We start from the raw sequence: 25320 nt of genomic DNA on the forward strand, positions 1-25320 counted from the left end.
TGTTATTACAAAAAACAGTGATGTTCTTGGCATGTGATGGGTAGGATTGCAGTTAAATTCTCTAGCAGGCTTGTTATGTGCCTGTGTAGTTTTGTGGGTAATGTAGAATCCTTACAAGCTTTAAAAGTAATGAACTTGAGGCCACAGCAGTGAGTTTTTGTATTTTCTGTTTAGTTTAGCATTTTTAAAGGTGGGTGTCAAATTTAGTCTGGTAAGACGTGCAAGGTGTCAAAAAAAGGTAAGCAAAGAGATCTGAATTGTAGGACTTTGCAAGGAGCAGTTGGTGAAAGGGACTAAGACAGATGGATTTAGTGCCCCTTAACTGTTTAACAGTGTGTGTCTTGAAGTAATACTATCCTCACTGACATCAGTAAGTTCATGGCTGGGTAAACTGGTGGAAGACTTGCAGGAATAAATGGTCTGAGGTCGTGTGTCTGTACAGGTCAAGAATCCAAGAAGCTGATAGATTGCTGGGCTGTGTCTGGAAGAATTACTATATGGGGACAAATACTGAGCTTTTTGTTTCATTGTAATGTGATCTGCTCTCATGAAATCACAACTGAAAACTAGGTGGATTATGAAGAATTATTCTAAATAGTGACAGCTAAAGAAAATCCCTGGTGCTCATATCCTCAGTGTCCAAGGGCTTTGGTACTGACACTTATTGCTGATAACTTAAGTTGACAATAATTCTCTTCCATCACAGTTGGGTTTGCATACTACTAGTGTTCATAATGCAAACAATGTAAAGCTCTGAAGCTGCATACACTCACAGGAGTTCAGAAAGTTTGTACTGGCAGGGTGTGTTCAGGAGAACACACAGTGATGTGTTTATGTAAGAAAACTTGTAGCAGAATGCTGAGAATATTTGCCTCCCTGAAACCACATTGTAGATTAAATGAGAGACTAGCAAGTCTTGTTTTCCCTCTAGATTTGATTGTGTATGTTTTCCCTTTTACAGTTCCAGTTTCCTTAGGAAAGAAAAATAACTTTTTCAAAAGCCTGGTAAAAAGAATCTTCCCTTTATTTTACATCTGAAGTATATACTCTCAATATTTAGCACTACACTGGAAGGAAAACCTCTATTCAGTGCATGTTTTAGACTCAAATTAGACCAGTTGTTTATGTTTCTGCTGCCTCTGCTGCATTTAAGCGGGATGTGTTTTTTGTCTGAGAGGGTTTGAACTCTCTAGCTAAACTTTAAATTAGGCATTAATGTAGTGTAGCATGCTATAGCTGATGTTGGAGACTTTGTTTATTCTGTCAGCTGTATCATTAAATTATGCCTTTCCTCCCTCTCAACCCCAGCACTTATTTTTTAAGGAATTTTTAATTTAAGGGATTTGTCACTTGGGATTTTAACCCTTCCTGTAGGAAAGGGAAAATTCCCATCTCTCTTTAGTTTACATAAATGATTATGGGATCATAGTAGGCGTTAACTCTGAAAACTCCTCAGCTGTACCTTATTTGGTGGATGGTTCATCTCTAAAATGCTTGTGCATGTCACTCTTAAATCAATTTTAAGACTGGACAGATGTTTCTCTAGAAGCCTAACTCTGGTGTAAATGCTCAGAAGTGGTGTGTGAGAGTTACTGTGCTGCAAATGGCAAAAAGGAAATAGCCCTACTGAGATGGTTGAGCATTGTCAGGAGTGTGCTTCCTGCCTTGACAGTGCTTGTATGGACCTGCTGAACTCTTCCTTCAGAGCACCATGCGTCCCTGTGACAAAAGACAAAAACTTGCCTGTAACTGTAGGGTAGGAAGTTGTCCTTTCTAAGTGTAAAGCTATTCTATGTGCCTGCTGCCCTGACAGACTCAAATGGCTTTGATGCCTGCTGTTTCAACAGAAATACAGGGTTTTGGGAAATAGCTGCTCAGAGGGAAGGACTCTGATAATGTCAGTGTATCTAGGTGGTGTTTGTACTGTGAGGGGTACCTGCAGGTGTGTGTGAACAGCCCAAAACATAACTGGCTTGTGTATTGATTTGTTGGTGTATGGCAGTGAAGATCCAAGACTATACAAGTCTCAGAAGTGTTCTGAATAAGCATAAAGGCTGGGACTTGGAGCTCCTGCAGTGTTTTGTGTTCCTTGTGCTATCTGGGACATGCTTCCTCATGCTGCCTTGTCTTCCACTTGCAAGTTATTTTTAGAGAAGTGTCACACGCAGTGGTGACAATGAACCTGCTTTCTCCCAATGTCAGTCAGTCTTAGTCTGGAGGGTTTTGTTCCCTTGCCTTTCAGCTTGTGGATTATACTTTGTTTTGGTGTTTGGTCATTGGAAGAACAGCTACAGTTAACCTGGCTCTGCTGCCAGTCTACCACTAAACCATGTCCCCGAGCGCCACATCAAAATCCACATCAACATATCTTTTAAACACATCAAGGGATGGTGACTCCTTCACTTCTGTGGGCAGCCTGATCCCATATCTGACAATCCTTCTGGTAAAGAAATTTTTCCTAGCATTGAATCTGAACTTCCCTGAAGCAACTTGAGCCAGGTTTCTCTTGTCCTACTGCTTGTTATGTGGGAGAAGAGACCAACCTCTACCTCACTGCAACCTCCTTTCAGGAAATTGTGGAGAACAGTAAGATTCCTCTGAGCCTCCTTTTCTCTAGGCTGTGTATGGGGTATCTTTTGCTCAGTGTAGTGGGAGGTGAAACAGTCTCAGACAGTGCCTGTCTTATCTGTAGATGCAATTACAAGGCCCCTAAAGGATGGGCTATGTTCTTGTTTTGGGAGGACACTGTGTTCCCTTCACTGACAAATTCAAAATACCTCTTCAAGCTCTGAGTTCTCTGTAACAGGGCACAAAATACTCTTGTCACATACCAGCACTAACAAGTACTGCTGAAGTAACTTACTGCTTGCAGCTGTGACACAGCCTGTTAGCTAAAGGAGTATACTATAGGAAATCTATATACCTTGCAAGGTGTGCTGATTTATTTTCCTTTTACTGAAGAGAAGGATGTTTTGATCAAAAGTAAACTCCAGCCATTTACCCACAGTTGGCTTTTTTCTTTGGTATAGATGAGCCCTGAGTGAGCTCAGTATGAAATGCATTGTAGGAATGAAGAGTTGTAGTGATGTGGACCTCGGGGATGAAGCTGGGATCTCTCATGTGTGTTGGTGTCTTATTAGGAATAAATACTCATTGCATAGTTTAATATTCAATAAATTGGAAAAAAAAAACCCGTCTGTCTCCTTACAAATGTTCAATACTACTGCTGCAGAAATTGATAAACCAATATCTCAAAAACTAAAGCAGTCAATTACCTTTTTAATTAGCTAATGAATTTTGCTCTGTAGAGATTTACATATGTTCTACCATAGAGAAGAACATTGCATTAAAAAGGGCTCTATTTTGATATACAAATTACATATTTTCTGTAAAGCAAGTCATAAAAAGTAGGAGAACAACATATATAAGATTTTGATTTCACTGGGGAACTGTTCCTGGTAATAAAGAGCATATAGAGGTCACTCTACCACTGTTTTTATTTGGTTTGAGAAATATAAAATAGCCTATCCATATGGTCTTAAATTACCTAATTGCTTCATCTGAAAAGAATGTGGGGTTGTGTATCTTAAATCCATGATTTGTGGAGCATTTTAAGAAGAGACTACTTCTGTGGGACTTGGATTATACCAGCTTTATTTTAGTGGTTACTGTTTACATCATATTCACAAAAACAGTGTAGTTTTTTGACTTTTTAATAAAAATATCTGACATTCAGGGCAGCTGGAGTCAACTTGTTCAATGTTTGAAGACTTATATGCCATGAAGGCAGGATGTTTTTTTAATGGTGCTGCCAGAAGGCTGAGATTTTTTTGTCACTGAAATTTAATTGCATTAAATTAACAAAGCTTTTTTTCCCCTTTTTCAGGCAGATTCCAGATTAAAAGCTCTTAATGCAACATTCAGAGTGAAAAACCCAGACAAGTAAGATTCCACATCCTTCTTCCCTCCCTTTCCCTTTTTCAGTTACAACTATAACTTCAGGTGACAGAATATTCTATCTCTTTAGTATAAATTCAGAAAAGAAAAATTATCTTTCTGCACTTCAAATCTTAACAGGAGCCCAGTAAAGAAGTAGTGTGAAAATATTTGATAAATCCTGCCTCCAGAACAGGAAGCATTCAGAAAAATTCCATCACTTTATGTAAAATGAGTATTTCATTTTAGCTAGACTAAAACGAAGGGACAAAAAATTCCCTAAACCAGACTCTGAAAAAGAACCTCTTCATATTTGTTTTCAAGAAATGTTTCCAAGCACGAACAGAATACAGATTGATAGTAGGTCTTTCCAAAAGTCTGCTAGTGTACAGCTCTGGATGCACACACCCTGGTGTTGCAGTTCATAGTTCTTTCCAAGCTGCCAATTTTCACAGATGCTTTTGTAAGTCCAGAGGTCACTTCAGCTCTGTTGCAGTTTACAGAGCTCTGGGACAGGCACTAGAGCAATCTGCAGGATGGAAAAACTGCTCAGAATTGTCAGTGCGTATAGTGGGAGGTTCATCACACCCTTGGTGGTGTGGGAAGGGTAAAATGAGAATTCCTACTTCTGCAGTGGTTTAGAAGCATCGGTGTGCACTGATGGGGCCAGGAAATGTTGCTGTTTGCCATGCACAGGCTGTGGAGACCTGTGCAAAGTGCACTTCTGGGTGCACTTGCTGTCCAGCAGTGGCACCAGGAGATGCTCCCTGGGGAGAGCCCCTGTTCCTGACTGCTTTCTGTTGTCTCTTCCATAGAATCTGTGGTTATTGTGTTAAGGATGTTAAAGGGTACATACTTTTCTCAACTTCTTAATAGACTTAACCTGTGAATAAGTCCTGTCCCTCCATTTTTACTGTGTTTGTTTTTAGGGTCTTTTGTGGCAGCCAGGAAGTTTTTAGCCAGGGTTTGCTACAAAGGATAACATTCAGGAATGAGATCAGAAGACAGCAATTCTCTGTATCTGCAGGTCAAAATGGTCCCTTGTTTGAATGCTTCATCCTCAGTCATCTTCCTCTGTGGCCAGTAGGAGTTATCTTTTCCTGCTCTCACAGCAGGTAAACTGCCAGAAGTCTGACTGTAGGCACAGGTCGGCAAGACTGTTTAAGGAGCATTACCTTTTGAGGTAACAATATTTCAGAAAGCAAAGCTGTTGTGAGATGTAGTTTGTTAAAAAGCAGGGAAAGGGTTAATACAAGGAAAACATTGAGGAGAGGGCTTGTAACAAAAACAGTCCTCAGTGTGTGTGCCATGGTATTCTTCACAGCACTTGAGAGATGGCACACGTTTTCTGTTGTATTCTGCCAGCTATGTAACTTCCAAATTGCACTTGGGGATACAAATTGTTTAATAAATAACTCATGAGCAGAAGTTGTTTGTTTGCCTTTTGCTGTAGCATGCTTGGCTCTAAGAGGAGGCACAGTGCCTTGCTGTGCCCAGCACACTTGTGCATGAGCTGCCTGGAATGTGATGCCTGGTCCCTCTGCTTTACCTTTAGTGCTTTTGTGTGCCTGGCTGGTGAAGCGGTTCAGCAAGCTCACCTTGCTGAAACAAAAGGTGTGACTTGACTGCTGTGAGGAGTGTAGGCTTTCAGGCTCCTGGGCCAGGAGAGGTTCAGGTGAGGAGCAGCTGCAGCTCCCAGTTGGGATTGCCATGGAGCTGCACTCGTCAGCTTGGCAATGTGAGGAGTTTCATGCAGCTGAAACAAGGCTGCTCTTTGAGCTCAAATGTACACTGGAAACTAAACCTTCTCCTGTGGGAAGCAATTTGTAGTTTCAATGGTGGAATTAAATGGTGATAAAAATATGGTATTCTGGTACTCAGAGGTAAATTTCTATCTACTGCAGGCATCTCTGATTTGGCCTCATGGCACTCATCTTTTCTTTCTCTTTCTGAGCTTTAATCAAAACCATAGCTTTTGGGTTTTGGTGGAAGAGTTCTTTAGAAAATACTAAAGCCTTTCCTAAGGCCTTTTTTTTTTTTTTTAAAGTAGCTCTGTGGGTTTTGTTTGGTTATTCAGACAAGTGGCTTGTTTTTTAGTGAACAGTTCTGTTCTTGTAGTATCTTTCTTCACAAAACAGGACAATGGCACTGCCTCTCCTGATGCAAGAAGGATTACTGCTGAGTAAAATGCACAAAGTAAATAACTTAACTCTGAAACGCTGTCTGCTGTAAAGGAACTCTTTTTCTTTGCCATAATCATAAAAGATTATTTTGAAAGACCTGCTGGTGTTCTACGTCAATGTGACCTAATCAGTTCTTCATTTGTGTCTCAAGTTCTATTTAATAGCTCAGTTAAGTATCTAGACTGTTGCTACTGTTGCAGAACCAGTAAAACCGAGTGAAAAGTGCTAGTTTAAAAAGCCTCAGTTACTGAGGGCCAAAACTGTGTCTTGTTTTACACTTCTACTGTTAGGATACACTGGGAAGTAAACATCCCTTTGTGTGCCTCACTGAGCTCTGTTTGGAAATTACTTTATAATTATGTAACTTTTTTTTTTACATGAGCAACGACTAGGACTTAAGCAAATAGTTGAGAAATAAACTTTTGCTCTGCAACACCACCAGTCACTTAAAACCAGTTTTTCCTGAAAATTATATTTGTCAATTTTTCAACCTTCATAGAAGATTGGGAAAAAAATAGCAGCACTTCAGTTTGTTTTTATGAGACAAAACAGAAGACAGCTTAATTCTGAAGTAGTAATTTTTAAAAATTATTTTTTTTAATTGAGGAAAAATTGGTCTGAGAGAAGATGTATTGCTGCTGAAGGCCAGGATACTGAAAGCCCTTGTATGTTCCTGACTCTGGCCTTCAGGGAGTACAGCATTCCTAAAAGATTTCTTGTGACTAAACAGGATAAATAAAACTTTACATTATAAATTTCTGGAGTGGAAAGGGGAGTCTTCCTGAGCTGCAGGCATGCTTTTTAATCTTTTGTTTTTAGTTCAATTATTTCAAATATCTTCACTCTACGTGTCTGCAGCTGTCTGACATGCAGCCCTGGTGCATATTTTATAAAGTGTAAACTGAAAAGATTGCTCTCTAAATCCCACTGTGCAGATCAGTGACTACATTTCTTTTTCCCCATGCAGCTTCTCTGCTAACTTTTAAATCTTTTTATGTACTTTAACCCTGTGTGTGTCATAATGCTATAAAAAATGCTTCTTGGAAATCAAAAATATTAGAGTCATAATAAAGATTTTACTTCCTGAATGTAAGAATGGGAATATTTTAGGGGAAGACTTCCTGTCAGGGGAGGAAGAGGTATTAAATAAAAAACTCTGGAATTTCATACTTGGTCACCCAAAACAAGTGACCCAACTCATTTCAGTAAGACCTCTTTGGTACAAGCTATTCTAAAATACAAAGCCTGACTGTGTGCCTGTGGTGGGAGGAGGGATGAAGTTTTTTTTAATTCTTGAACATCAACCTGGAACACTATTCTTGGTCTCCTATTCCGTAATTTTAGTTGCATTCTTCTGTGTTTATGAGATCATTGTTTAGTAATTTAGGTAAAGCTGTTTCTGGCTTCCCATCTGGATGAAATACATTCTTTCGTACCAAAGTAGGTCATGAGGTAGACTTGTGTGTAGTGGGGAGGGTTTATGTGTACACAAGAGGCTGTTGCTGTGGTTTAATTGGTTACCTGTCACTAACAAAGCTGTGGCAAACAATTCACCTTTGTTATTAGCAAGAGCTAAAGGTAACCGCTTACATTGCTTCTGAAACCTAACTGGTCTGGCTGATAAAAAGCCTCTTCTCCAGAAGTGACAAGCCAGCATTATGCACAAGGCAGTTGCAATGGTTTCCCTGTCTGGTATCTTATTGAGATGTAGTGATTTGATGGCCTTCAGCCATACATGGCTCTGGTGCAGGTACAAGTCTCAATAGGATTTCATATGTTACAGTTACTGTATAGATTAGCCTCGGGGGAAATGTAATTGTAAATGTTTCCTTGAACCCCTAAAAAGATATGCCCAAAACTGGATAGAGGCAGCTTGAAAGTAAAGTATCTTTGTCAGGTCAGAAATTTAAACATGCTTTTATTGAGAAATATGCTTCAGCAGATTTTGGCTTTGTGTTTGTTTCAAGCTTTCCTATTCACTAACCTTTGCTTTTATAAATCCCATTAAAACCCCTAACAACAAAACAGTGATGTAATAACTTCAGCTAACTACTCTTATTTCATAAAATTTTATGTCTTAATTCAATCTGAGCCTTCAACATTTGCATTTAAAAAGCCAGCAATCATGCAAGTGTTGGGATGTTTGTTCACTTGAGGGAAATGAAACTCAGCAGTCACTTCTTTAGCAGTCTTCAGCTAATTCCACTCCAACACAATCCAGGCTCCATCTTGCTGGCCGCAGGGCTGTGGCTCTATTGTGCATGCTGTGAAAGCTTGCTTTCATGATGGCTAATGATGTACTATCTGTTTCCTGCTCCCAGGAGATTTACTGAGCTAAAACACTACAGCGATGAACTGCAGTCTGTCATATCACACCTTCTGCGAGTCAGAGCTGTAAGTATTTCCCATGTGTGTCGTGACAAATAGTATGATTTATTTATAAGGCAGTATTTCTTGTTTAGTCAAGAGAAGTGGTATATGTGTTCTAGAATAAGAGCAGTTTAGCCTGAGGGAGTCTGTCTCCAGAGTGTGGAGCAGGAGACAGCAAGAGGTGAGGGCACTGACTTTGTACAGATCTGGGAGGGGAAGGAGTTCCAGATCTGATTGTTGGGTTTGACAGTGCTAATCTGCCCCATCCTGTGGTAGTCACGTATGGCAGGGAGATGCTCTAAAGAGGGTCAAGGCATCTGCTTCTCTCTGCTCAGCAGACAAGTTACTTTTGCTTAGTGTTTGGCTTGGGAAGGGCCTCAAAACAGTTTTCTGGTCAGACATATAATGAGCTTGTAGTATGAATCCTTTAATCCTTTATGCTTCCTAGTATGTATTTTCTTTTTTTGGCTTGTTCTCTGATCTGCAATGAGTAATAGTCTTTCTAATGATGGCAACAATTATGTAATGTATTAAGATACTCTATAGGTTGAGAATGGAAGGTTGTTATTTTTTTAAAGACCTAAAAAGGAAATAAGAAATTACAATTCCAATAATGAGAGCATGATATTTCTTTTTAGTATGTTCAACAGGGATTTCATTTTCAATGGACCTGTGTGGCAGAGAGGACAGCAATGGATTGCTCTGCTAAACTCAGGTTCTTGAGATAATTAATCACTCTCAAGAGTGATGTTCTACAGACAGTCCTGTTTTCTAGATTGCATGTGAGATCTGCTGGGCAATTTGTTAATGTTTCCTTTTTACTACTGCTGTGACAGACATCACAGTAACAATGGCAGCTCTTGCAGAACTTTATTCTCATTCATCGGTACATCACAATTCTAAGGGCATTATCTGGATTACAACTCACACTTCAGAGTGTACACGTGTCTTTTCTTCTGATGTTTTGCCAGCATTGTAATGCAGGCTGCAGCAGGTACTGGCACTCCAAACAGCTGAAATGACCTCTAGCTCAAGCAATGAGTTTCTGGAATGGATAGTTCATTTCCTTTCCCTCAGTTCACTCAGCTGGATGGAAAAATCAAGTCATTTGTTAGAATTTTGCTGAAGGTTTCCTTACAGTATTGATGTCAAGATGGACTTCTGACTTGCTGTCTATAAATTAAATAAATTACTGTGTGCATAAGTTCGGCGTTATTTGGATAAAGAATGCCTTATATTTGATTATCAAAAACTGAAGGGAACTTCATTATGGTCTCCACAGACCTATCCTATCAATGAGCACTTCCAAAGATAGATTTGCAATGCTACTTTTCAGCATAGCCTTGATTGTGACTTCAGTCTTCCAAGACTTAATGCTGTTGATTTTTTTTTTTTTTTCTTTAAGTAGTGGCTTATGTTAGATTTAGGTGTAATCTTGTTTACCTGTGTAAGAACATTAGGGATTTAGCTTGGAGTATGTATGTGGGTTTTCACAAAGCAATTGCACTTAATGTTGATGACCAAAACCTGTCTCTAAAATATTTTAGAGGGTAGCAGACCGGCTTTATGGTGTCTATAAAGTCCATGGCAACTACGGAAGAGTATTCAGGTAAGAGTTCATCCAGTTTTTAAATACATACATAGTTATGGGGAGAGAGAAGGGAATTTCATGGTTGTATTGTTACGCTTTTGAAAAGTATATTTGAAAAATTCCATCATCTGTCTTGAAAAACTCTGTATTGTAATGCTAATGAGATTTCTGTGGTACATGCAGAGATTGCCTGATCTGCTGAGCTTAGCCTCTAGTGGAAGACTACAGCATTTTTTGCTTTGTGTACCAAAGCTTTGGGCCTTCTGCTGCTGCCTTGGCATTTTCCTTCCTCAGAAAGTAACTCGCTATTCTTCATGCAATTATCTCTGAAAAAGCTTCTAGGTTCTTTTAATCGGTAAAAATCAACATTCATATCTATCCAATTTTAGTAGCTTTTAGAAGTGAATTTGCCAATCGTTTTTTTGATTTATATGAGGGAATTGCATGCTCAAGTTTTCCATCTCACTGGAGAATTCAAGAATCTAAACTTCTGGTTAAGGGAAACCTCCTGCTTCTACACACTGTTCAAGTGCTAAATTTAATTCTCTGGGTTAATGGATTGCAGATGTCTTTCTCATTGGGGGTTTTAAAATGAAATTAGGTGTAGTTCTGTAATAACACAAAGACAAATATCAACATCAGCAGAGTGGAATGCTTATGAAAAAGTGAGGGACAGAATAGATGCATTACACATAAATTATGCGAAATACAAGGAGAACCTCTTTTTTTCCTTGTAGAAAGAGTTGTGGGTATAATTCTTGTAACTAAGAACTCTCATAAGGTTTCTCAAAGCTGAGAACACAATTAAAATTTCAGAGTACATACCAGGATGTCCAGAACAAGTCTCTTGCTATCTTTTTTACTGCTCTGTTTCTTTTTTTTATCTAAGTTATATCTCTAATGTAAATGGGTAGTTGAGACAACTGCAAGTTGGATTTTTTTTTATGAATAGAACTAAACGAGAGTCTACTATGAAAACATAAAGCTACATACATCAAATAGTTTCAGGAGAAGTAAAATGCTTACAAAAGTCAAATTCACCCTTTGTTTTTTTGAATGAGAGGCTTCTATCTTCTATCTTGTAAGTCTGGAAAGCTTAGGTTAGGATTAGGCTTCTTGGTGAGCCCAAAATGTATTTCAGCAAGTTCACCATTGTCATTGTCCCTTGTCCCATTTACATTAAGTGCTTGGTGGTTTGGTTTTGTTTGTTTGATTTTGTTTTGAATTGAGTTTCAACTATTTAAATGAGATTATGCTCAAAACCCATCCTAAAACTATATTTGTGTCTATGAGTTTAGGGACAATTGTTTTACAGAGTGCCATAAATGGCCTTGTCACATTGTCAGTGCTGTTCCTTAAAGTAAAAAACAGTTTGGCCAACTCTAACTTTGAGGCAGTTTCCATTCAGGTGTCACCTGGAAAGAAACTATATACAGGATGCAGCTTATTAACTTCCCTTACCCTTCATGTGTGATGTTGTTTCTCGTTTGTTTTTCCTACAGTGAGTGGAGTGCAATAGAGAAGGAGATGGGGGATGGGTTGCAGAGTGCTGGCCACCACATGGATGTGTAAGTACTGACTGAATATCTGATAGTTTGATGTAAGCCAGATGTGAAACTCTCCCTCTTTCCTTTCTTTTCCCTCAACCCCAAAGTACATATGAGTACAGGAAAGTTGGGGGTGCATTGTTTTTAGGTATACAGTGTTTCTGTGCCTTGGATGCAGGCACAGTTTTAGCATCCATATACTGTATTAAGTAGCTCAAAAAGCCTCAGGAGAACCAGAGGGGTTTCTTTTTTTATTATTATTTTGAAATCGTAGAAGTTCTTGGAATCCTTCCAGTTTTTCTTTTAAGCTACTATGCCAGAAACTGGTGGAATACAACTTTAATATACTACAGACCTGATGAGATCCATTTGGTTTTGATAGCAGCGTTTTGTACCATGCTGTAGATGGTACACATATTTGGACTTAATTACAGGGAGTTAAGAAATTTAATTAATCTGTACCAAAACTCCAGTGGATTCTTGAAACAAACACTGACTGGATATAATAAAGAATCCTCTCTCTTTGCATCTTTAGAGTCATTTGGCAGAGTATGTGAAGCACAGCCTTCAAAATAAGAGTCTGGCACTTGGGAGTGCTCACAGAAGTGGTATTCTAAGCTCATGGCTTCTGCTTTTCAGGTAGTCACATACAGCAAGTGACACAGCATTTCTTACCACTCTGATTCCTCTTCTGTAATCCCACACAGCAGATAAACAACAACTTCAGAAAGAGATGGAAGCTGTTCTGCACTTCATGCAATATTTTTACTGATAAAGTGTAATTCCTGTGGAAATAAAGTTCCCTGGTTTAGTTTATAGGGCAGATTTACATATGTACTACTGCCTGATTGTTATTGTGGTGTCAGGTTAACAGGTTAATTGTTACTGGCCTTGCCAAGTGGAAGGGTTTGAAGAGTCATGCCCTCAGTTTCTTTAGAGTTTCTTTTCTGCTTTTAGCAAATCTTTAAGAATTGGACCACTTCTGAATTTATTCACAGGTCTGTGTTTTGTCTAATGGGGTGGTTTCCATATAAGAAAAGCTGTAATATTTTCATGGCAGAGGGCTCTGGTGAGAACAAAGAATGGAGAATTGCATTCTGTTTTCAGAAGAAAAGTAATTGAAGCAGGGGTAGAATACAATGTTAAGCACATACTGCAGTAGGTAGGAATTGAAGAGATTGTGAAAACTTGGTATGATATAGTGGAGTTAAAGAATCACATAAAGGTTTTCAGTGGTTCAGATACACCACACCAAAATGTCAAGCACCTGGAAATGCATAACCAGTTAGAAGAAGTTTGTCTAACTTCTCAGTCAGGAGGCTGAACCCTCTCACACTTCCATAATATTTAATATTTCTGTCTGTAACACAGGGCTAAAGATCCAAAGTAATGGCAGTGGGTAACTGCTATTGTGGGTAATTTTACTCACTGCATGAAGTCTGAGTAGCTTTCATTGTCTGTCATCTCCTGTGCTCTGGCACTCTTGTACAACAGTAATCCCTTAGTGATGACAGTCAAGCAAGAAGCAGCAGTTGTGAGGTTCAGGAACTCATTCAGTCACCCATGGGGTCTCCTACCAGTAAGGTTCATATCTGTGATCTCTTTAAAGTGTAACTTACCAGTTCAGTTACCATTCCCATAACATCAGGTGGGAATTTATTGCAACAAAAAGCTACTTCTAGAAGATTGCCTAATACAGATGTTAAACTTCAAAACTAATTTAATTATTCTCTATCTACCCCATATGCTGTAGTCTTTACTAGATGTTTATTTAAGCTTTTGAGGTTTTATTGGTTAGTATGATCTATAACTGCTAAAAGTTTGGAGAAGACATCCCAAAGCTTCTCTGGGTGTGTGCTTTATTACAAGATGAGGCTTACTAAAGTGACAGAGAATGCTGAGAAAGTTGGAGTAAGTGGCTCTAGCTAGCATTTAAAAGATGAAAGAAGCAAATGCCAGACCTTTGACTTCTGTCCTTTGTTCCATTAATGAGTGAACCTTTATCTCTGTATCAACTAGACTGTCATTATATATTGAACCAATCTAAATTAAAACAAGTGTTGAGTTGACATCTTACACGAAGAATGAGACCATATCAGGTACCTTTAGAACTTACTGCCATGTTTCTCCTTAACAATTTCTCTAATTTGCCTAAGTTTAGGCAGTCAGAAATGTAGCTTTTCTTATTACATTTTTTTCCTCCCATATAAAACTCATTATAAAAACCTGCCCAGGTAAGGTAGGATTTCGTTTGGTGAGATTTTTTGGTTGTTTGTTTTTGAAGTTCTTTTCTGAGAGTTGATCTGCCACAGATGATCTCTAGCACTGCTCTAAACTTAGATCTTACTTGAAAACGAAATGTGGTCCATCTGCTGCCCTGAGAAATCTAACCACTATACTAAAATTATTGCACTGCAGAACTTAAAATAGGGCAAGCCATTTATGACCTTTGTGGCTGCAGGTTTTTTTTAGAACAAGTGTATTTTTCAACAGTTTTGACTTGATCCTTATGTTGATTCATAATATGAATTCTTGTTCTCCCTGTTCTTTAATCCCTTCTACTTAAACTGGTCTGCTGTTGCTGACCACTTCATATGTTATATTTATTCATCACCAAGAGCCTTGGTAGGGCTTTTCCTGGGTGAGCCATGTCTTTGATTTCACAGAGCATCAAAACAACTCATCATGCTTGCAAACTTCCCAAATTCATGTTACCCCTTCCCTTTCAGCTTGAGACTCTGCCACTTCTTTCACTGAGCCAATTACTGGAGATGCATAGGGAGAAAAGAAAAAACAGAAAGATTCTGCAAAAACTTGAAAGCCAAGGGGTGCTATAATTAGCATTTGGGTCACATTGTGCTGGTTGCTAGAGAAGAATGGACATATGCTCACTTCAGAGAGCCTGCAGGTGTATGAGATTGCCACAGAGCTGAGAATCCAGACTGAGTTAGCAGAACAGGTGAAGGTATTTGTGTGGGATCTCATTCATCCTGGTTCTCTCCAGTGGTACATGCCCTGAGTGCCAGGCCACAGAGGAATCTGATTTCTTGGCTGTGCCAAGTGAGATGTGCAGTTATCTCTTTCTTAGTTGTAGGCCTATCCCTACAAATCTGTCCAAGACAGTTACCTTGGTTAGCAAGAACACTCTAAATACTGTCAAATAAGCAGTATCAACTAGAAAAATAAAGTGCTTTTTACCACTTCTAGCCTAAATAACAAGACTTACTGAATGCAAGAGCTGCAGATTTGGTCCAAGCCGTTGTACTTCAGATTTCTCCCTAAAAGGAGGGTTCAACTTCCTGTTGCTGTGAATTAACATGCCTTACACAGCAGACAAAGCTGTAGCCTTTGAAGGATCTGAAGGGACCTAATGTTGTGGTGCTCAGGGCACCCCTGTGAGTTATCTTGTACTCAGGCTGAATAACAAGCCATGAAAGCAGCTCTGCTTTTCAGAAGGTGTGATGCCCACATTCCTGGCCCTTAATGCTTTAAGCCTTGAAGGATTTATTGGATTTCTTTTGCACTATGTCCTTTTTTTTCTTTTTGTCTTGGTGCTGCATATTGACTGTCCACTGAAGAAATGGAAGAAATTGGGGCTTTTTCCTGTAAGAAAAGCTGCCTTATCTTCAGCAGGAGACTTATGATAGGTTTTGTACTTGTCAAAAGATTCATTGTACAATGAATCAATATAACAACCAAAAAAAGCAGACCCACAGGAATGTTGACATTAACTGATTCAGAGTTTAATTAAAAACAAAGAATAAACCCTTTTTGGAGGTGCTTTTTGCTGTTTATTACAGGTGTTTCTCTCAAAAAGGTGTCCCTTGTTAGGATGTGTATCCTTAAAGGTTAAATTAATCAGCTTTATGTTTAACTGTGGCTGTTTTTCACTAGATATGCAGCTTCTATTGATGATATACTGGAAGAAGAGGAGCACTATGCAGACCAGCTGAAGGAGTATCTCTTCTATGCTGAAGCACTGCGGTATGTACGGAAGTCTAGAGCTCAAAAGGAAGCTGTATTCCTTTTCTCTAATGTGATGTTGGTGTGATGTTTAATTTAGTCTGGTATCCTCTTGTGTTCTCTGAGAAGAGGAAATTCCAGTGTTGTGGAGTCTCCATGTCCTTGTTTCTTATTCTGCATACTTGTACTTAATTGTCATGTGAGTGGCAATACAAATTAGAACTGATCTGATCAGTAGTGAAAAGACAGAAATGTTAGAATCTGTATACTATAGAAGAAAATGCTGTTTATTCCTCTGGTTCCTTGGCTTTTGGTGTAATAGTGCCCCAATGTGTTGAAAGTTCCAGTTTTCAAATGAGCTAGGCCAAACAGAGCTGTTAGAGCCATTATAAATTCGAGAAACTTTAAAGTGCTCAGCATAACTTCCATCTGCTGCACAGTCTTGTGCATTTAAATACCAACTTTTTGTTTTGTTTTATGTTAGTCTTTGTCAGTCACCCCTAACAAGCATGGACACAAAAGCGAATTGCTTTATGCTACAAGGCTGTGCCTAAAGCTATTGTGATTTACAAGGGCTGGCTCTGAAGCTCTTGCAGAGGTCCAGCAGTGAGTTGGGCTGGCGAGTGCAGGGCTGCTGTGTGGGAACCTGGAGCACTGGTAGCCTCTCCTGGGATACAAACGTGCATCCGGATGTAGCATCATCAGCCCACACAGGACTGGGAGTTACTGCAGGTGGTCAGAGCAAACTCCTCTTTGCCAGATGAAAGGCACTGTGTGAGTCTAGAAGCAGTTTCTTGTCTCATTGTTTAAAAAAGAATATGTGATGAATTTTATGATTGATTGATAGAGTGCTGCTGTGACAGGCACCTTCTCCAGGTATCTTTTGTCAAAGCTGTGATATTTCTGTAATGTATTTTGAATTAAACTGTTTTACATTGGTGTCCTTAAGGAGGTGGTAGGGCTTGTATTGCTGAGGGTATCTTGGAATGATTCTATAAAGAGAAGCAGAATGCTGTTGTAATAAGAACTTTATTCTTTGATGCAAGCTTGCTTTACTACAGCATTTGCAGAGATACGCAGTCTGTGATAGGGCTGTTGAATTTGGGCTAGATTAATAATTACAGGTGCTTCCTGTCAAAAAGCAAATAAAACATGATGCTGTTTGTAAAGTGTAAATGGAGGGAAACATAGCAAAACAAAGTCTTTAATGACAGATCTTTCATTACTTACTTTTCAGGGCAGTTTGCAGGAAGCATGAACTAATGCAATATGATTTGGAAATGGCTGCACAAGACTTAACATCTAAGAAACAGCAGTGTGAGGAGCTGGCAACAGGAGTGAGTCTTTTTCCACTTTCTTCTCCAAGATACCTCTTTCTGAATTTATTTTTTACTTGAGCCAAGTTACTTAGAATGATATTTAAATGGCACCAGCATTCTGGCTGCTGCTTTTGAGAAGTGGTATCATATGAGCTGGAGACATGTGAGGTTTAAAGTAACTTGGTTCTTGGAGACTTAAACTGTTTGTGCCAAATGTCTTTTATTGAATACTGAGCAAGTAAAAGGTTGCAGTAAATATGACTTGAGCAGACTAACACTCTGTCTATAGAGAACTCTATCCTAAAGATAAAAATGTTGGGAATTTTGAAAGACTTCCTTTGCCTTTTGAACAGTGGGTGTTATTGATACGTTGTGTTACTCCATTTTCTATGGGAGATGACATTACCTAAAATATTATGTAGAAATGGTAACTGACAGTTTTAGAATTTTTAATGTTGCTTTTGGATCTATTGATCTTCTTTATGGAATGCCTTTATGGCTTTTGTTTCTCTAAGTTTCTTTCCTACTTCACTTACTAGGAAGGATGTTCTGAAGGTTCACTCTTGTCAGCCTTAAAGCGTTTGAATATCAAATTATTTCCTCCCCATTTTGCTTAGTTTAACCTGAGTCGCTAGAGCTACTTATCAAATAATGAAATGGACAGCCAAATTGTAAGCACAAATGACAATAAAAGTCACCTGATGTCCTGTGGTGGTGCTCAGAACATGCTAAACCTAGAGTATCCTTACTTTTGTAGACTGTGAGAACCTTCTCCCTGAAGGGGATGACCAGCAAGCTCTTTGGGCAAGAAACCCCTGAGCAGAGGGAAGCCAAGATAAAGGTTCTAGAAGAGCAGATACAGGAAGGAGAAGAGCAACTGAAGTCTAAAAATCTGGAGGGCAGGTAAATGGACTTGACTGTTTCAAGGAAAACACAGGGCTTGTCTTAGCAAAAGTCCTTGACTGGATGCTCTTGAAGGTGTTTGCATTTTATAAGTGTTTTTAATATATTCTTGGTGTTTATGAGCTGTCTATAAAAGCTCCTGTCAGCTGCAAGTTGTGAAATAAAGTGCAGTACATGCAGTTAGCTTCTGGTCTGAGTGTATGGCTTATGTAAAACCTGATGACTTTCCCAGTTACTGAGCCCACTCTAATGGCTGGCTTGCATGCTTTTATGTTCCACTACCAATATATTTAGCAGGTGGGCTTGGAGGTCTGCAGCTGAATAGGCAGAGACTCAAAGGCTGATTTGCTTCAAATACAGTATTTTAGTTTGGTTTATGTGTAAGGGTACTGAGACCATATTCTGCAACTTCTGTGGGGGACACCTTACTCCTGTTTGAAAGAGATTAGAAGGTCTGGGGAGTTGTGTTTGGGTAATTGCTTCTTGGTGCTAAAATGAAATTTTCTTCAGGTGTGCAAAAATTAAAAATAGGAACTAACATTCTTAAAGCAACGGGATTTTGTCAAAGCATGTCTGTCATATAACACAAGGGGTAAACGTGGTCTCTCCTGATATGTTAGCATTAGATATAGAAAGATAAGACTAGTTCATGAATAGTTCAAAGCAACAACACTCAGTAAATGCAGTATCTTAATAATTTTGGCAGATGTATTAGAGATGTGCTTTTGTAGCTCTGGAAGCAATTTTCAAGTGAATGCTAGTCCAGCACAAATGAAAGTAGGAATTACAGATATATGCCTCCATTTTAGTTAAGGAGACCTGACTACACATCACCAAACCAACAAAATTAATTTCTGAAGTGAATTACCCAAGTTAAATTTACATTGTAAATGCTTATTGTACTTGAGTGTCTCATATCCTGACAAACAAGTGAGTTTTCACACTGAAGAGATGAAGATTCTGACTTGACAATTGAAAAAGAAACATGCAGTGTTGTGTGCTGAATGATGGCTTAAAGATAATTAGTTCCCCCAACAGAATCTGAAGGAAAAAAGTATATTCTGACTTATGCTGATTCTATGGCAGTGATACTTCCTGGGGAAAAAACACCAAACCAGGCAAACATCCTAATGTATCCTGTGAAACTCTAGATTAAAAACCTTAAAAAGAAAATGGAGAATTAGGTGGTGGTGTCAGTTGTAAAATGAGAACACTGAGAGATGCGTAATATTTGCAGGACTTGATTTGCTGACTGAAAGATGGAGCACTCTGTCATACACAGCTTCTCTGCTGAGGGTGGAACATGTAAAACACTTGCTAACAGAAGTCATTGTTTTAAATTTCAGAGACTTTGTGAAAAGTGCCTGGGCTGACATTGAACGGTTTAAAGAGCAGAAGAATCATGATTTGAAGGAGGCACTTATAAGCTATGCCGTTATGCAGATTAGCATGTGCAAAAAGGTATGTGTGGCTTGGGAAAGGCTGGCCCAGTGTGTTTGTCCTGTCAGCAGGGGGGCAGATGTACTGTCAGTAACTGGGAACGTGGCAGTCACAGAAGATTGGAAGTCACTACCATAAAACCTCCCACATAGTCTGTCCTCTTGAACTCAGTGACATGTTAATGTTGGGATAGATATAGATATAAAATAGACAGGGTGGTCCAATTTCAATATGGTCTCTGCCTTCTTCTCTGAAGTTCTGTGGGACTTCCTTGTAGAGTCTTCTGTTGAAGAAAGTTGTGGATGAGGTTTGCAAATAGAGTATATGCCCACCTATTGATTTTTTTAACTGTTCTTTTAAAAGGGAATTCAGGTTTGGACAAATGCAAAGGAATGCTTCAGCAAGATGTGACAATCTGGAAATGAATTCCTCCTCCAAGTGCCAGAGAACGGAAGCACAGTGTATAACACCAATGTTACATTGCTACATGACTTACATACAAATCATGAAATAAATGTAATTGTTAATAAAGGATGAAAAGGACATGTTGTTAAATGTTTAGCCCTGACTGCCACTTCTGTGGCACGTTTTATATGTGGTAGCAAAGAATGCAGGGGTAAAAGAGTTACTGAAAACTACAGCTCTGTATTGGGACAGAGGTATTGGGAAAGTTATCCCAGAAAGTATGAACTAAACTGTTCAGAGACTTGTGAAACGCCATGCTCAGTAATGTGTAGATCACTTCCAGATGCCCTTCTTTCCAACCCTTGCTGTTTAGAATTTTTAATGCTCAAGGGTGCTTTGGTTTTATAATGGGGCACACAGTTGTGTTCTCGAGGTCTATGCTATAAGAGGACAAAAAAAAGAAATATTGTAATGCCTAGAGTTCATATTTAAATGCCTTTGCATGTCCATAGAGAAATATGTTTTTCCAGAGTTCAGGTTAAGCAGTCTCAAGCTCCTGAGATGTTTGAAACTCTCTACAGTAGAGGTGTTGTACAGTGGTTTGATAACAATATTCTGCATTTACTGGTTCCCACTTCAGTTTTGATACGGGCATTGGTTTCTTACTGAACTTCTTCCTGCAAGTAAAGGCAACTGGTGATCCAGCTGAGCAGAAAAACCAAAGTCAAAGCTGGTAAGAAGCAGATGCAACTTCTCTTTGGTTGTTTGGAACCTGTTTACACTTGGTGTGAATCTGGCCTGTGGCACCTGTAACTGAAGTGGTTTGGTTCTTAAACAAAAAATTCTTAATGAAGGTGCTGAAATAATAAACCTGGTGCAGCTTCTGTCATACTTCAGAGCGGTGATGTGCAAAACACACCTCAGAGCAATGAGGTGTTTGTTTGGCCCTTGTAATGATGTTTCAGTGTGTGAGTGTGTGTACATGTGTAATATACACACCTGTATAACATGATTTGCAGTTACAGGATGTACATTAAATGTTTCCAATTATGAAAATCTCCTCCCACTGTCTAATACTGGGCTTTTTCTACGTCCTTACTGAAAGTTCCTGAAGTCTTGTGGAATTTGTCAGACTTGGTTGGTAGTCCTGAAAGAAGTTAGTAATGATCTGTTGAAAAGTGTATTTAATTATTTCGGATTATAGCACTATTCAGATGTTTTTTTTAAGAGATGCTCCCAAAAGTCCTTAAATGTTCTTTTGATAAGTGTATCTAAATGTATTTACTGGTATGTCCCATGTTACTTTAGTCTCTTCAACCTTTCTTTTCTCTAAAACCATTGTAAAGAATGCATAGGTCTGGTGCACACTACAGTTTAAAACTCTGAAGTAAAGTGTTGGTACTCTGAAAACCTATGTTGGCTTTTCCAAAGCATGTGGCAGTGACATGCCTGGCTGAGAGAGGATGTTGGGCACAAAAAGGTTTCTTCCTTTAAACATGGGAGAAACATTGTTCCATTCAGAGGTTGCAGTGTCCAGTTCTGATGCAGGCTGAAGGACTCTCACATTCCAAACCAAGAAGTTGCACACTTGATGTATCCAGTAAACCTTCTAAAAGAGTGGTGCCTTAATACAATACCATGAGGCGCTCAGAGTAGGTATTTTTCATGCACTTTGATTTTTGGTAGATCTTTCTGGTGCCTCCTTCCACATGTCACTTGCTGTACAGCTCATTAAATATATTAGTATGCCTTTTTTTTCCTTGCTAGTTGTACTAAAATTTAAGAAGGGAACAAAACAGTCCTTGTAAGTTTTGTGCCAAATATGATAAATAAAATTGCTCTTTGATATTTTTGTTATGTTTTTTTTTTCTTTGTAAAAAAACTCTGTCCTATTTTGAAAGCTGCTGTTTGATTTCTGAGGCTCTCAAGTGGTGCCGCCAAATTTGGGTTTAAAATTTGGTGAACTGTGCACAGCTCTCCCTTTAGGTAGGAACACAGTGCTAAGGCCAAAATTAAATGCTTGCTACAAATAATTTGTCTGAATGTCATGTGTGTGTCTCTATCTAGTTAAGAGAAGATGCTTTTGAAGACATTTTTCATTATGTGTGAAATTATGTAAGAGGCAAATTAAGGGTAATTTGCAATAACTTTGTTTCTTTTACTTCTTCCAGGAAAGCATTGCATGTGGTCTGTGTAGTTGGGGATCATAGCAAACTGTGAAGGTTTCTCCTCCTCTTTTACCTTTTCATCTTTTTAAGGTGAAACCAGCCAGTTAATGGCTGTTTCCATGTGGGTAACAGAGCTCACATGACAGATGTACACTTGCAAAGTGTGCGTTTTTCTAGTTACAGTGTGGATTTAACTCCTGTAACTCATTCCACTTTGCCAATAAACATCAAAAATTGGTGCCTTGAGAATGAGGTGGGAAGAACATTTTAACTTAATCTCAACAAAATGCTTGTATGTGAAATGTTCACCTGCCTGGATCATCTGATCATCTGATCTGGTGCTTCTGTCCCAGGAAGCTTTGCTAGGTGGGTTATCACTGCTCATGTTATCTCTGACCTTCCCCATTAATGGCAGGACCTTGTCAGAGCATTTTAGTTGCTACCGTTGTCTGTTCCTGAAATGTAGCTGTGGTGATGGAGCCAACTGCAATGGAAAGATAGAGTTTTATGAACTCTCTTTTTTTAATGTATTATTTCAGTATCTGGCACATCAGCCCAAGCAGTGTTAATCTGGCAGCTGTGTGCAGGGACTACCTTGGCAGACACAGAGCAAATCTTGGAGCTCGAGCCACACTGAGGAGCTTGCCTTGTGCAGGTGAGCCAGAGGAAAGTCTTGGCTCTGGCCAAACACACAGCAGAGCCAGCAGAGCAAGGCTGCAGTCCCAGAGCCCTGCAGCTCATGAGATCTCTCCCTGTATCTGTCTCCCTACCACTGAAATTCCTTTGTTCATCTTGATTCAAGAACTGAGAAACACTTTCTAATGTTGTCTAAAGATGACACAGAAGGAAGATGTCTTCATTCCCTGTGCTTATCCCACAATGGCAGGGCTCTAATCCAGGTGTCCTTGTGCCTCCTGTTCTGCCCATCCCTGGTGCCTCTGACTTGTGTTTGCCTGAGGAGCTCTGTGGGGGAGGCACAACGTGTAATGAAAATCCCCACACAGGGCTGCTCTAGGAATAATGCAAAGAGAAGGAAGCAAATGGAATGGGAGCTGGGAAACACCAGTAAAAGCAGTTGCCTTTGTAAGCAGTGACTTTGCTGCTGCCCTGAGTCCATGTCTGATCCTGCCTGGCAGGCTCCCACCTGCTTCCCCAGCAGAGCTGTGTTTCCTAGGGCAGGGACATGTCCCTAAGGATGTCACTCAGTCTGTTCCCTGAGAGACCCTTGGCAGGGCAGGACAGAAAGTGCTGTCAGCTGCTTTGTTCGGTGGGCAGGGTGCTCACTGCAGCTGTGAGCAGAGGGGTCTCTCTCGAGTGATAGAGGCTTGGTTGTCCCCCCAGCTGAAATGGGGTCACCTGTGTCCCCTCCACAGTAGCACTGCCATAGGTATGTACCATGGGAAGCCTGGAGAGCCTCAGGTTCTTCCTTAAGCAAAGGATTGTGACCTCTGCCTGCTGTTGTTTGGTGCTTCCTGGTGATGCAGAGTTACCAAAAGGATTTTGTGATTCTGACTTCCTGAAGGGTCAAATGCAGAGGAGAAACTTGTTTGTTTTGTTGGTTGGGTTGGTTTGCTTGTTTTGCTGGCTTCCTTTTGAACAGCTTATGTGGACTGACCCTCCTAATGCTGTGTTTTTTTCAACAAGAATCTTTTGCTCTGACTGCTTGTAGAACAAATAAAAAATGTGAAACAAAGACAAATCAAGAAGGAATTTGGGTTGTTTTGGAGGAAAATAGCTTCAGACAGGGGAAGTACAGGGTGTTTTGAGATAAGGAGAGATTGTGCCGTGCCTGGACAGGTAAGGATAGGCTGAAGCTGCACATGAGTGCAGACAGATTTTGAGAAGAGATACACAAGAGGGTGAGAAGATGAGGCAGGGAAGGACAGCAGAGATGGGATGGGTGGTGGAACTGGAGAGGAGAACAGATGGAAAGCTTCTGTACCTGCAGGCTGGGCTGTGCAGGAAAAGGGAAAAGCAGCTCTGTGTGGTCCTTGTTTTGGAGAAGACAAGAAAGTGAGGAAGATGAAAGCAGGAGGTAAGGAGCTGTATAATACTAATGGTATGATAATTTCTGATTATCATGATATCATGACTGTGGTTTTGAAGCTGAATTCAACACTGATAATGGTGTGTCATAGGTCAGAAAGAGAGATTTAATTTTGTCTAATGTTTTGCATCTACATTTAATATGGTAGTTTTCATCTTCCTGAATAAATAATACAGGAGAAGAAGCTTTAGTCTTCAAAAATCCAGCATAAACTTTGTGGGCACCCCAGTCCTATAAATACCATCATAATCAACCATGAGATCTGGGGGCCTGCTCTCTGATGCAGCTCTAAAAGAGGCTGCCCCAACAAGCCAGGGACTACAATTAATAAATAACTTCATCTATAGCAAACATGTTCTGTTATCTGTAGGTATCTGTGGCATGTGATAACACTAATTATACTCTCTTCAGAATGCAGCTGTAAGTGGCCGCAGAAGATGAAAAGTGGTGAGGCTCCCCGGGACACAGAGGTGGAAAATGATGCAGTCGGAGGGAAAAGGCAACGCCGACCGCCCTCTGGTGGGTCTCCAGCAGGAGCTCGCAGGGCCCGGGATGAGGATCCCGCTGCGGGAGGGAGGTCAAGGCCACCTTGTCCCCCCTGCCCTGCAGAGCTACGAGAGCAATGCAACAGCCGTGGTGTAACTGAAGCCTAAATGCAATGGGATGGGTGATCCGGAGCAGTTTTCCACGCAGGATTTAGTGCTGAGTTTGTGTCTTGCTGTAGGTTGCTGTTAATAATACAGTGTATTATGCTGTGATTTGCAGCTTGGGTGCCCTTTGGCACAAGCACTGCTGTGAGTTGGACTTGGAGGTTTATGAGCTAGCAGTATTTTTACTTATTTATTTATTTTCAATAACTGCTAGGATGTGGTGCCAGCTGCATGATCAGTAGGAGTGATCTGCCACTGTGCAAGCTGCAGTCCTGTGTAAGAGATGGCAAAGTCACTCTGCCCCAGTGCTGCTTTGAATGAGGTTTTTCTGAAGTGTTGCTCTCTGGTGACAGAGAGGCCAAGTCTCATGGTGGTTGTTCCTGGGCTAAAAGGATAGACTTCATTTCCAGTCTCTGTTTTGATTAGATTCCAAGCTCAGTGCTGGTGGATTCTGCTGGCTCACCTCTGATGGCCCTGCAGACACTGGATGTTCAGAGGGCAGCAGGGAAGAGCTGTGGGATCCTTGTGCTGCAGCAAGATCCCTCCTGGGCCACACGACTGAGCTGCGTATCCCATCTGCCATTTGCCAACCTGAAGTGGGTGTTGCAGCAGCCACAGCAGTGTTCCCACTCCTGTGTGACAGTCCCTGTACTCCGCCATGGATTGTGTTTGCCACCGAGGTCATCCTGCTCATTCTAAGCTACCTCTGGTGCTCCTGCTGCTGTTCAGAGTGGCTTTTCCCCCAGCCTGACCACACTGGGGCTGCCTGGAGCTGTGCAGGACCTGCCCCTGACCTGC

At 40.1% G+C, this 25320-nt stretch overlaps 1 protein-coding gene across 1 annotated transcript in view; it reads left to right on the forward strand.

Annotated features, from left to right (window-relative positions):
• Positions 1-21503, forward strand: part of SNX4 (sorting nexin 4) — a 32714-nt gene extending 11211 nt beyond the window's left edge. The window contains exons 6-14 of the mRNA XM_021526033.3: positions 3887-3942; positions 8441-8513; positions 10037-10098; positions 11583-11648; positions 15522-15611; positions 16828-16927; positions 17667-17812; positions 19159-19273; positions 19616-21503. Coding sequence (XP_021381708.1) covers positions 3887-3942; positions 8441-8513; positions 10037-10098; positions 11583-11648; positions 15522-15611; positions 16828-16927; positions 17667-17812; positions 19159-19273; positions 19616-19663 — 756 coding nt within the window. The 3' untranslated portion in view covers positions 19664-21503. The remainder of the gene's footprint in view (positions 1-3886; positions 3943-8440; positions 8514-10036; positions 10099-11582; positions 11649-15521; positions 15612-16827; positions 16928-17666; positions 17813-19158; positions 19274-19615) is intronic.
• Positions 21504-25320: the final 3817 nt, after the last annotated feature.

The sequence above is a fragment of the Lonchura striata genome, chromosome 8 (assembly GCF_046129695.1).
Source record: "Lonchura striata isolate bLonStr1 chromosome 8, bLonStr1.mat, whole genome shotgun sequence".
In the NCBI taxonomy this organism is placed as follows: domain Eukaryota; kingdom Metazoa; phylum Chordata; class Aves; order Passeriformes; family Estrildidae; genus Lonchura; species Lonchura striata.